This window comes from Capricornis sumatraensis, chromosome 14, assembly GCF_032405125.1.
Source record: "Capricornis sumatraensis isolate serow.1 chromosome 14, serow.2, whole genome shotgun sequence".
Lineage (NCBI taxonomy): Eukaryota > Metazoa > Chordata > Mammalia > Artiodactyla > Bovidae > Capricornis > Capricornis sumatraensis.
In genome coordinates this window covers 26,501,223-26,515,031 of record NC_091082.1, presented here as the reverse complement: position 1 = coordinate 26,515,031, position 13,809 = coordinate 26,501,223, and the positions used below count along the sequence as shown (strand labels likewise).

At 42.6% G+C, this 13,809-nt stretch overlaps 1 protein-coding gene across 1 annotated transcript in view; it reads left to right on the top strand.

The window, feature by feature from the left end:
- Nucleotides 1–13,809, top strand: part of USH2A (usherin) — a 930,103-nt gene that overhangs the window by 849,415 nt on the left and 66,879 nt on the right. The window contains exons 62-63 of the mRNA XM_068986285.1: nt 1,934–3,450; nt 6,559–6,880. Coding sequence (XP_068842386.1) covers nt 1,934–3,450; nt 6,559–6,880 — 1,839 coding nt within the window. The remainder of the gene's footprint in view (nt 1–1,933; nt 3,451–6,558; nt 6,881–13,809) is intronic.

Genomic DNA, 13,809 nt, shown 5'->3' with positions numbered 1-13,809 from the left:
ATCTTTCCCAGCATAATGGTATTTTCCAGTGAGATGGCTCTTCACATCAGGTGGCCAAAGTATTGGAGCTTCAGCTTGAGCACCAATCCTTCCAATGAATATGCAGGGCTCCAGTCAATATATTTGGCTGTTTTTGTCCAAACTCAGTTAGAAGCTCAGTTTGAGAGGGAAAAATGAATTTAGCATTAATTAGAAATTTGCTTCAGATGGTGACTGCAGCCATGAAATTAAAAGACATTTGCTCCTTGGAAGAAAAGCTATGACCAACCTAGACAGCGTATTAAAAAGCAAAGACATAACTTTGCCAACAAAGTTCTGTCTAGTAAAAGCTATGGTTTTTCCAGTAGTCATATGAGAGTTGGACTGTAAAGAAAGCTGAGTGCTGAAGAATTGTTACTTTTGAACTGCGGGGCTGGAGAAGACTCTTGAGAGTCCCCTGGACTGCAAGCAGATCCAACCAGTGCATCCTAAAGGAAATCAGTCCTGAATATTCATTGGAAGGACTGATGCTAAAGCTGAAACTCCAATACTGTGGCCACCTGATGCGAAGAACTGACTCACTGAAAAGACCCTGATGGTGGGAACGATTGAAGGCAGGAGGAGAAGGGGACGACAGAGGATGAGATGGTTGGATGGCATCACCAATTCAATGGACATGAGTCTGAGCAAACTCTCAGAGCTGGTGATGGCCAGGGAAGCCTGGCATGCTGCAGTCCATGGGGTTGCAAAGAGTTGGACACAACTGAATGACTGAACTGAACTGAAAAATTTGCCAGGTGAATATGGGATGTGAGGGGACAGAGAATCATTGAGGCTTTCAAATTGATTATGTAATCTGTATTCCCTCCAGAAAACACTCTATACCCCTTCCCTCAGGAGGGTGATCTTGCCTTGAGACCCCAACAAGAAAATCACATCAAAATACACTAGTCCAACAAGAAGATTTCCAAGTCTAGGTTATTTAATCTTAAATAATGTTAAAGTACATCAACAACCCAGTCTAAGTCAAGCTTCCATAGGAACAACCTGTGGGAAGATATGCCTCCCAAGGGACTTGTATATGTATCTATCTCATTTTAAGATGCACCATTAAAGTGTCACAACCATGTACAGGAGTATCTCCTATCTCTCAGATGTACTGAAGTATGAAAGGGTGGGAAACCATCATTCAAGAACATCTACAACAAGTTAAGTTGCTTCTCCTCTTCCCTAAAGAACAATGAGTAGTAGACGTTGGAAACGTGCTGTGCATTTGTGTCATGAATATTCAGATGGTTTTCCCCAGAACAAAAGAATATTTTGCTCCAAAGCAGTCATCAATTTTTCCATAACTGGTGAGAGAACATAGGGTGGCTTTTTCCATTCCTTGTCTCCTCACATCTATGTTTTTATACACATGCATAACATATATGTGGACCTCGGCACATACATGTGTGTCTATACACAGACACATTGATAAGTTTCCCGCCATGGCACTCTAGTACCAATTATTAAGCATTATAATCCATTTTCCAATAAATACTATAGGAGATAGACCAATGTGGATATGCCCTATTAGCCTACTCAGGATGAAATCAGAAGCACTTAATATTTATAAAATAGTGAACTGGAATACTAATCCTCACTTCTAAAAAAAAAAATAAAAATAGGAGGAAACCCCATGAGCACTCTTTAAGTCAAAGAATCAGGTTCAGTAACTCTTAGCTTTTAGATATGTGCTTACGTGACACACACAGAGTCGGACACAACTGAGCTGACTGATTACATGACATCCAACTTAAAAAAGGGAGAGCAAAGATCCCATTCCTCAAATTAATATCAGAATGCTTCTTCTGGGTTAGGGTCATCAAGATGAGGAATAGGAGAAAGAAGTTAAAAGTCACAAAATAACGACACCAAGAAACCGTATGCTTTATTTTCCATCTTCCTGCAGACATACAATGTCTTCAGTGAGGACATTCTGGAGTACACTGGCCTGAATCGTCAGTTTCTCTTCCGACGCTTGGACCCCTTCACACGCTACACCCTGACCCTGGAGGCCTGCACCAGGGCGGGCTGTGCACACTCGGCACCCCAGCCTCTCTGGACGGAGGAAGCCGCCCCCCACTCTCAGCCGGCTCCCACCATCCAGTCGGTGGGCTCCACCAGTGTTGAGCTGAGCTGGTCGGAGCCCATTAAACCCAATGGAAAGATAATTCGCTATGAAGTGATTCGCAGATGCTTCGAGGGAAAAGCTTGGGGGAATCAGACAATCCAGGCTGATGAGAAAATTGTTTTCATAGAGTCTAATACTGAGAGGAATACATTTATATATAATGACACAGGTCTGCAGCCATGGATGCAGTGTGAATACAAAGTCCATGCTTGGAACTCAGCCGGCCACACCTGCAGCTCTTGGAGTGGGGTGAGGACCAGGCAGGCACCTCCGGATGGCCTCTGTCCACCTGAGGTAGCCCAGGTATCTGTGAATCCTCCCAAAGTGCTGATTGCCTGGGTCTCTCCAGAACAGCCTAATGGCATCATCCAATCCTACAGGCTGCAGAGAAATGGAGTGCTCTATCCTTTCAGCTTTGATGCTGTGACTTTCAATTACACCGATGAGAAGCTGCTCCCTTTCTCCACATACAGCTATGGGGTCACAGCCTGTACCAGTGGGGGCTGCTCTGCCAGCACAACCACCAGCATCACAACCCTTGAGGCTGCCCCTGCAGGGGTCCACCCTCCAGCTCTGAGGACCATCAGCGCCACTCAGATAAATATATCTTGGTCCCCGCCATCGATTCAGAATGGAGAGATCACTCAGTATTTACTCAGGTTGGATGATAAAGAGTATCCCGCTGGGCAGAACCTGACTCTGTTGGTTTCCCACCTGCAGCCTTATACGCAGTATAATTTCTCCCTGGTGGCGTGTACCAAGGGAGGCTGCACGGCGAGCGTGCCAGAGTCTGCCTGGACAATGGAGGCCCCACCACAGAACATGGACCCTCCAAAACTGCAAGTTACAGGCTCAGAATCCATAGAAATCACCTGGAAACTGCCCAGAATCCCAAATGGCCGGATCAGAAGCTATGAGCTGAGGAGGGATGGAACAATTGTGTACACCGGCCTGGAGACTCGGTATCATGACTTTACTCTCACCCCAGGTGTGGAGTATGGCTATACAGTGATGGCCAACAACAGCCAAGGGGGTGTTTTGAGTCCACTTGTCAAAGATCGAACCAGCCCCTCAGCGCCTTCAGGGATGGAACCTCCAAGATTGCTGGCCAAGGGCCCTCAGGAGATCTTAGTGACCTGGGACCCTCCAGTAAGGACAAATGGTCATATTGTCAACTATACCCTCTTCATCCGGGAGCTGTTTGAAAGAGAAACAAAAATCATACACATAAACACAACTCATAATTCCTTTGGTCCACAGTCGTTCATGGTAAACCAGTTGAAACCATTTCACAGGTAAGTAACTAACTCGGGTTTACTGAGAACAAGCCACTGTCTCTTTCTATTACATGAACCCTTGGTCAGTTCCAATGAAGACCAAGAGCAAAATGTGTGATGTCCCCCAACCCCTCATCCATTTAACCATCCAAGTAGACTAACCACATCCTTATTCAGCCCAAAGCTGCTTGCATAACTTCTGGAGAGCAAAAGTCTTGCAGGTGACATTTTGAGAGTCAACTGTTTAGAAATGTCTGCAATTCATCACAATGTCTGGAACCAAGTAGCGGAGAGATGCCATCACTTCCCTGAGTCTGGTCCCCCCTGGAAACATGCCAGCCCCTGGGCAGTTCTAAGAACACCAGTGGGGTTATCTGACCTAGGCTCTGAGGAAAAGGAGTTATTATTTTAAACAATAAAACAAGTAGCAGGCAATGAGAGCTGTTGCCAGCCAGGGTTGGACTGATCCAAAATTTGTTCTGGAGAGAGCACTCCTTATTGAATCCAACACATCTTCCAGGAATGATGAGGCTCCTCTGACTATTTCTGTAGCTCCTTAGGATCCCCTCAGCTCTGATCCCATAGTTTCTTGGGACAGTGACACTTTGCCTGCTCACGTTTTGTCAGTGGTCCCCTCTGGATTCTCTGATGAGCACGGCTGTGTGTTACTTTCCACACAAAGGAATCTGGCCACCGGTGCTCTTCCCATAGCTTAAAGAATTGCTTGACTTTTTTCCCCATCATATTTTAGGTAACATGAATCCCCAGCAAGAAGAGTAATAAAAAACATTTTATGCTTAAAATTTAGTAAAATGAACAGAACCACTTAAAAAAATTAAAGGCTGGAAAAGTGTTGATTTCCAACTACCATTCATAAAATTCAGCTATTATTATAATCTACTGATATGCAGATTAGATCTCTCCTACAATTATCTCTGATATATAGTGCTGTTGAAATGAAACATTTGCAGTCCTGTGCATCTCCTCCTGACAATTATTTAGGGTCACATTAAATATTAAACAGTAATTAAAACTTCCACAGGTATCTTCCGTAGCTAATCCGCATGCTGTGTGAGCTGGCTTTTATCTTATTCTGATGCAGGGTATGAAAAGGGTGCATGCTAGCTGCAGAACTAGACATTTTATCCTGGCGTCCTCTTTACATGACTGGTATCTGCACATTTTAAAGATCATATCAACTTGCTCCCCTTTGAAACTCTTACTAAAAAATATTTCTAAGGGGGGAAAAAAAATTTCCAAATGTGAGAAGGGTACTTTACCCAGCCTGAAAAAAAGAAAATCTTATTTTTCTGAGACACTTAGGCATTTAAGACAATGAGAGATGTCCCTTGACTGTCCACTGTAACTGAAGATGTGACATAAATGACTTAAAATTTCAGTGGAATATTACTCAGCCATAAACAGAAAAATGTAGTCATTTGCAATAATATGGGTAGACCTGGAGGGTATTATGTTTAGTTGAAATAAGGCACACATAGGAAGACAAATGTTGTATGATTTCACTTATATGTGGAATCTGAAAAAACAAGCGAACAAATGTAACAAACCAGAAACAAGAGAAGAAACTAGTGTTTCCAATGAGGAGGGGGGTAAGGGATGGGCAAGATAGATGAAAGGGGGATTGAGAGGTGTAAACTACTAGGTATAAAATAAAGAAGCTAAATGGATGTAATGGACAGTGCAGGGAATGTTGCCAATATTTTATAATAATTTTATGTAGGATGTAAACAGTGAAAACATCAAATCATACACCAAAAATAAAAGGAAAATATCACTTCTATATGAATTTGGGATTTATATCATTCGGGGTTTTCCCAGCAGATTAACATTTACTGAATACTGCAAATTAGTGTGTCCTCCCTGGGGTACCCCCAGCTGGTCAGGAGGAAGAAGGATCCTAGGAACTAAGAAGCAGAAAGAATCTGACCCAGCCTTTTTTAATCCCCACAAATAATCCAGAAAGCAAATATTCCATATGTGAGAAATCAAAACTGATTCTCAGAATCACTTAGAAGTCTGATGCACTATTCACAGCTGTGATTTGTTCACCAGTAAACTGGCAGCCTATCATGGTGGAGATGGGCATGGGAGGAGGGGAAGGGAGGGGCAGCAGAAAAGGGAAGCAAGAGATTCCCCAAAGGGAGAGAAAACTGTAATTCAGAAGAGGGGAGGGGAACAGAAAGAGCAAGAAAGTGAGCAGAAGGCGGGGATTGTCTGGAGGAGGTAAGGCAGGAAATAGAAGAGGGAATGGCCAGAAGCTAAAATAAGAGAGAAAGGAAGGTGGCTGGGGCTTGAGGGGAAACTAGGGGTGTCATAAAGTCCGCTGGGCATGGGAAAGAGGGGGAAAGCACTGATTTGCAACCACAGGCACTTAACACTAACAAAAGCTCCTTTTGTTGAAAGGGGAAAGTCCCTGATATGTAAATAGACCTTTCCCAGTGGCAGGAGACCAGCTCTGAGGCAAAACATAATTGATTGGTTGAGTTTAACTAGATGGTGATAAGGTGTCTCCGTGATTGATAATCTGGTATGTAGCTGGGTTAACTTTGGCCCCGAAAGGTCTCTGTGTGGTGTAAGAGAGCCCGTTCTAAGATGTTGGGTATCAGGTGAGGGGATTTATTACCACGGAGACCTTTACTCCATGACGTTCTTTCCTGACCTGGGATTGTTCCTGGGGAATCATTTAGCTCCAACTGCAAAAGGAGGAGGAGCCCAGGGTTGCTGAAAATGCGTTCAAATTCCCCGGATCTGTGTTCTTCCTCCCTGTAGTAAGTAATTCTACAGAGTACCAGAATTTTCCTGAAAAGTATCTTGGAAGTGTATTGATTTTGTGCATTCCTGTTTAGGGAAGAATTGTGGCCACCCTTTCCAGACAGATGAGGATCTTTGCTTTAGTTTGGAAAGCCAAGAGGCTTGAAAATGCTCTAAAATTTCTATAGAAACATGACTTTGTTGACTTTGAAAAGGGCTCATTATAGATAAGGATAAATATATAGGTATCTGTCTTCCCCCCGGCCCGGCCAGAAAACACTTGATCTTTTAAAGATTCTTCCCATGAAAATAGATTTTGCCAATAATGGGTCATTTCTGCCTTGTGTCCTGAAGGTATGAAGTTCGAATCCAAGCCTGCACCAGGCTGGGCTGTGTGTCAAGTGACTGGATGTCCATAGAGACCCTGGAGGTTGCACCGCGGCAGCAACCCCCTCCCCATCTAGAGGTGCAGATGGCTCCAGGGGGGTTCCAGCCCACCGTTTCCCTTCTGTGGACAGGACCCCTCCAACCAAATGGAAAAGTGTTATATTATGAATTGTACAGAAGACAAATAGCAGCTCAGCCTGAAAAGTCAAAACTAGTGCTAGCCTATAATGGAAGCTCAAGCTCTTTTAAGGATGTCGAACTACTGCCTTTTACAGAGTATGAATACCAGGTAAGAAGCGGGTGTTACCAACTCACTCTCAGATGATGGGCACAGATCAGTGCCTACTTGAAGAATTGCTTGCTGTCTAAAAAGCCACTTAAAGAAACATGGGGCTTAAGGGGTTTAATAATATTCTTTTTTTAATATAAATTTATTTATTTTAATTGGAGGTTAATTACTTTGCAATATTGTATTGGTTTTGCCATACATCAACATGAATCCACCACAGGTATACACAGCTTAAGCAGTAAATGAGGGAGGAAAAGGCATATTCATTTGCCTTCTTCGTTTTCTTGATTCTTGGTCCATGTGATACATGCTTGTTATTCCCAGGTAGATTTCAGGTGAAGTATTAGCATTTCTTATTAATGAGGTGGTTTCTATCATTAAGCTTCCTTCTGTCAGTGTTGCCTTGGCCACAAATACTCCTTGTGAAAAGATCACTTTGAAGATAACTCATGAATTGTAAAGAGAGAAAATAAAATCTAATGAGCAAGTGTCTCCAGCGCCTGTGCTGAGAAAAGTGTGGAGGAAACAACTAATCTGTGCATGAGGATGAAATAAGTTTTGTAAGAGCACAGCCTAAAAAAAAGAGGATTTTGCATACTCCAAAAAAGACAGGCGGAGAGGGCAATGGCACCCCACTCCAGTACTCTTGCTTGAAGAGTCCCATGGACGGAGGAGCCTGGTGGGCTGCAGTCCATGGGGTTGCTGAGGGTCAGACATGACTGAGCGACTTGACTTTCACGTTTCACTTTCATGCACTGGAGAAGGAAATGGCAACCCACTCCAGTGTTCTTGCCTGGAGAATCCCAGGGACGGGGGAGCCTGGTGGGCTGCCATCTATGGAGTCGCACAGAGTTGGACACGACTGAAGCGACTTAGCAGCAGCAAAAAGCCAGGAATTAAGAATACTCTGAAGGTATTTTGAAATCAATAGAAGACTTCCCTTAGGTTTGTTTTGTTTGCTGTCACAGTGCATTTGCAGTTTTCTTGTAACAAGCAGCCCCAGTTCCTGTGCGGGAGTGACTCCCTCCCCGTGCTCAGGCTTCGGGCTTGGTGGCAGTGTCAATCAACATGTCAGGCTGTCATGTAGCCAAGTGGTGGGCACCTGAGTCATATTCAGCCCCTCAGACTTGCCTGGGGCTTGATCTTCAGCAAAGTGACTCAGAATTTTAAAAGGTAAAATATCTCTAATTTCAATCTGAAGGCTTTTCTTATCCTTGCCATTTCCAAGCCTGGTTCTTCAACTGTTCTTTTAATTACACATCCCTTGGTATCTGAGGGTGGGGTTGGCTCCAGGAACCCTACAGATACCAAAATCTGTAAAAATTGGCATAGTATTTGCATATAGCCTATGCACAGCCTCTTCTGCAATTTAATTCATCTCTAGATTATTTATAATACCTAATACAATGAAGTGCCACGTAAACAGGTGTAAATACAGTATAAATGTTATGTAAATACCTGCAGGCACCTGGCAAATTCAAGATTTATTTTTTGGAGTTTTTGTCAAAAATTTTTTTTTTTTGAATCCATGGATACAGAAGTCATGAATAAGGAGAGCTGACTGTGCTCCCAATAAACTCCCTTTTGCTTAAGTCAGAATCAGCTTCTCTTGCTTACAGTTTCAAAGGAAGCTTGCTGAACGATGCAAGCACTATGTGCCAGGCAGAAGACCAAGTACAATTTTCTAAAAGAGGAAACTGAGCCTCTTAGGAAACTAAGCCAAGAGCTTGCCATAACCAGAAATAATAAAACCACAAAGTCACCAGGAATATGGTGAGCAAATCAATAGGGACAATGGCCAGAGGTAACATTTTAAGTGTGAAAGGAATATGTTTTCGGCCAGTAATGTATGGGACAAATTTCCCAGTGACGTTAGTAAGAACTGAGACTATAAATTCATTTTTGAATGGTTTGGAGAAGTACACGGATAGAAATCCGTAACCCCTTGTTTGTAATCCCAAATCTAAAAATCTCTTTAAAACAAGTTTTTATCTAGGTTTGGCACAACTCATTTAGCAGAAAAACCCATTCTAAACAAACCTGAAGCTATTTATAGCATTTATTTATCCAATTTAAAGTGAATATTTAAAAATAAATAAATAAAGTGAATATTTATATATTTTACCTCAGAAATATAATGTTTTATTACAAGAGCATTCTGGGGCCATTACAAAATATACAGTGTGTGCATGTTATTAACTCCAAAACTTACAGAACAGTTATTTAAAAACACATCAGTTCCCAAGGGTTTATGGTAAGGATTGTGGCTTATGTCATGGAGGAACAAAATACCCATTGATGCCACAGTTGGAAACAGAATTTGTTTAGAAACAGCTAGAACCTGTGTAGCCATCCCTTTATGCTTTATCATTATCTTTACAGGAAGGTGTCAAGTTATCAGAGACTCTTCTGTCAATTATCTAGTCTTATGAGTAAAATTATCTAGTTTTATGAATAAAACTGCACCTTTGTAAGAGAACTGGTTGACATCAGCATAAGAGATTGATATTTGGCCTCACTTTAGACAAAGCTAAGTGATCCGTGGATACTAAGAGTGAACCCATGATTATAGCTTCTTTGGCATCAAGTGTCAATGAGTTAAGTAATTGGCTGCATCATCTGTAGAGTCTTATCTGAATTTTCTAAGGAATGGTAAACCCCAAGCATGTGCCTTAACTCTGTCAGTTTTCTCACTGTTGGAGGATGGAGGGAATGAAATGAGCTCACTGAACTGAGAAGGTGTCTTGAGACCAAAAAATGAAACAAGCTTCTCCATAGACTCAGTGGATCAACTTATTATATTTACAGGCTCAGCTGGTAAAAAATCTGCCTGCAAGGCGGGAGACCTGGGTTCGATCCCCAGGTTGGGAAGATCCCCTGGAGGAGGGAAAGGCTACCCACTCCAGCATTCTGGCCTGGAGAATTCCGTGGACTGTATAGTCCATGGGGTCTCAAAGAGTTGGACATGACTGAGCGACTTTCACTCACTCACTCACTCACTCGTGGCATGTTCGGGCTTCCCTGATAGCTCAGTTGGTAAAGAATCCCCCTGCAATGCAGGAGACCTGGTTCAATTCCTGGGTCAGGAATATCCACAGGAGAAGGGATAGGCTACCCACCCCAATATTCTTGGGCTCCTCTTATGGCTCAGCTGGTAAAGAATGTGCCTGCAATGCAGGAGACATGGGTTCGATCCCTGGGTTCGGAAGATCCCCTGGAGAAGGGAAAGGCTACCCACTTTTGTATTCTTGGGCTTCCCTTGTGGCTCAGCTGGTAAAGAATCTGCCTGCAATTCGAGAGACCTGGGTTTGATCTCTGGGTTCAGAAGATGCCCTGGAGAAGGGAAAGGCTACCGACTCCAGTATTCTGGCCTGGAGAATTCCATAGACTGTATAGTCCATGGGGTCACAAAGAGTTGGACATGACTCAGTGACTTTCACAGGGTAGGATTGGGCAGGTAAAGACCTAGAAGCTTTGGCAGCTGTACTGTGTATCATGAAGGGACCAATGGGACAATATTATAGTTAACCTAGGGTAGGGGATACGTGCTGAGAAACAGGATGTGCATTTCTAAGTCAGGGTTTATGAATGGGTAACTAGTTTTGTTACCTATTAGTATATTCATTGAAAGGACTGATGAAACTGAAACTCCAAAACTTTGGCCACCTGATGTGAAGAACTGACTCATTGGAAAAGACCCTGATGCTGGGGAAAATTGAAGGCAGGAGGAGAAGGGGACAACAGAGGATGAGATGGTTGGATGGCATCACCAACTCGATGGATATGAGTATGGGCAAGCTCTGGGAGTTGGTGATGGACAGGGAAGCCTGGTGTACTACAGTCCATGGGGTTGCAAACAGTCAGACATGACTGAGTAAACTGAACTGAACTAGTTTTGTGAGAACTGATTTGGAGAATAACAGAGCACAGAGGCCTCCTGGTCCTAATGATTATTAAACAATATATTAACTACAAGCCCTTGATGACAGAGAAGTGATTCACTGCACAGTACAGTCCTGGGTAGGGTCAGTGGAAGGACAGGAAAAAAATGTATGAGCTCAATATGGTGTCAGTGATGCTAACAGTCATACACTCACCAGGAGCTAAGAATAACCAGGTACCAAGGGACCCACATTTCAGAGGAGAGATGAGTTAAGAACCTCAGGCTATGCTATTATGTAACTGTTACTACCAGCCCTGTGTCATGGTCCTCCTCCATATTCACTTCACCCAAATGAAATTATTTAATTTGATTTTCACTTGATTTCTAATTTGTATTTACTAGCTAATCTCATGCTATATAGAAAGCAGGGGGAAAAATCTAGCCTATCAGCCCTAAAACCCAGTTCTTACAAGAAATATTTTGAAAAATATAGATTAAATGCCAAAATAAATGAACTAAAATATTGGATTTATTTAGCCTGTGCAAATGCTGAGTCTTTATAGATCCTGAGTTATCTTACAGAAGTCATTTAGGAAGTAATGTACTAAAAGAATTGATTTCCCTTTAACAAAGAACATTTTGTCTTTGAGATGAATTTGAATTGTTTTCAAACCTAAGGGTTACTTTTCTGCAAGTTGCTTTTTAGAAAGCACCTTTATTGTCCTAAAATCATCAGTTTACCCACCATGCCAGTGATTTGACTGACCCTCCTACAGAGGATTGTGTTTTGAAATAATCCATATAGTTGTAGGAGATGAAAACAAAGAACTTTGAAACTGCCAGAGATAGGAACCTATTCCATCAGAAGCATGGTGATGATCTATGGTTGGGTAGGTGGCCATCCACCTGGTGTGCATAGTGGGTCTCAGATGGTCCTCCATTATTGTATTCATACCTGGTTTTGAGTTAAATCACTGATGGCAGCTTCAAAAATTTAGTTATGTGGGAAGAAGAAGACAGTATTCCCTATGTTATCACATGGAGGGGTCCTGCTACTTGCCGCTTACAAACTCAATTACATGCTCACAAATGTCAGTAGAAAGGAAAGATGCCTTTAATTAACAATGTAGTTGTATGCCTCTGATTGAGACCTGAATCCACAGTCTTTTAACTGATATCGTGCCTGATCTCAGGTTCTTAATGTCTGTCTCGTTGCAGAAAGAATTCAGTGAGAGACAAAGTGACAGGTAAGACGTAGATTTATTTAGAGAGAAATACTCCACAGAGTGTGGTCCATCTCAGAAAGTGAGAGACCCTGAAGTATGATGTGGTTAATTTTTATGAGCTGAGTAATTTCATAGGCTAATAAGTGGGGGGAATATTCTAGCTATTTGGGGGAAGGGGATGGGGATTTCCAGGAATTGGGAATCCCACTTTTTAACCTTTGTGGTCGGTCTTGGATCCGTCATGACATCTGTGGGTGTGTCATTTAGCTTGCTGACATGTTACAGTGAGCGTTTAATGAGACTGAAGTTCCACTGGAAGTTAAATCTTCTGCCATCTTGGACCTTGCTGGTTCTAAACAGTTTTTTTTCATGTCCTAGCACAGTGTCATTGTTTTAAATGTTGTGCCCTGCCCCCTTCCCTCTTATTTCAAGAATGGCAGCAGTCTGGAAAGATGGTAGACTTAGCATCCCCAAATAACTGTCTCAGAAGATTCTGTTCAGTCATGAAAACTTTTAATGTCAGATAATAATTGACACAGAGGGTCAGAGTCTTTGTCCCCTGCTGTGAGCAGGCTTGTGATCATCCTCTAGAACTTATCTTGTTCACACAGTCTGATCACACAGTTTGTTCAGGAGATTACTGAAGGGGAAGCTAGGGGAGAGACCTGGTCATCTGTTAATTACTTAGTCTTCATTTCTATTTCTTTGATCTAAGGAAGGAACCAACAGGTTAGGCCAGATATTGAGTGATCAAAAGATTTGAAAGATGTGTTTGGGCTGGAGTGGAGTAGAGCATGGAAGCGCTTGCTTTAAAAGTTAGTTACAATATACCTTTGCTAAAATAAGAAAAGCGGCTTCCTGCTGAGGATGCTTTCCTGCAAAGAGCTGCTGATAAATCCCCATTTGTCAGAACATCAGTCCATTTCTGTGGGATTAGGGGTGAAGTTCTATCTTCTGTGATTTCTTCATGCTGATACAGGGCACTGTATTCTCAGACAGAGAGGAAGATGTCAGCATGGGTCTAGAGCATCTCTTTGCTGACTGTTTTCGTTGCCCTCTTACACATACAGACAGAGCAAGCTGCAATTATTATGATACCTACAAAGATGTAGAGTAGTAAAGTTAATGCCATTCCCTTGAGACCAGTTCTTGGAATTGTACTAGCCACAGATTCAGTACTGCTCAAGATGGAGTAGCTTATATCATGGCTCCAGTCAGATCATCACGCAGTTAGCTTTCTTCTTCCCGGGACTGCTGTAAGAATATCTGTAAAACAAGTCAGAAATATGCATCAGACTCTGAGTCCATGACTCTGTTGTCCTAATCATTTACTGTTCGGTTTGGTACTTGGATGGGAGGAGGCCCTGCAGGGTTTTGCTCCAGTTCACCTCGTCTATATTAATTCTTCGACCTGATGACCAGTGATAGACCTCTGGGCAAGAGAATAGTGCATGGATAAATTCTGATAAGCAGGAGGGTCAAAAAGTATCTGGAGAAAGAGATTCTTACTGAGAGGGGGAGAATCATTTGCTACAGAAGATATGGGAGGCAAAATGGTCACCTCATAATGACTCATGCAACCAATTTGGGAAGTAGCATGGTTGAAGCAGGCAAAAGCTGTGTGGCTTTACAAGCATTTCCAAAGTTTTCAGTAATACCTCAAAACTGAATACCCTAAAGGTAGTAGACTCAGGATTTATAGTACAAAAGGATTGCCTGAAGAGTGCATTCAGGCTCCAAATACCCAGGGGTGGGGGTAGAGAGTCCCAGAAATCTGCATTTTTACCCAGCAGCTTAGATGGTCTACATCCTCTGTTTTT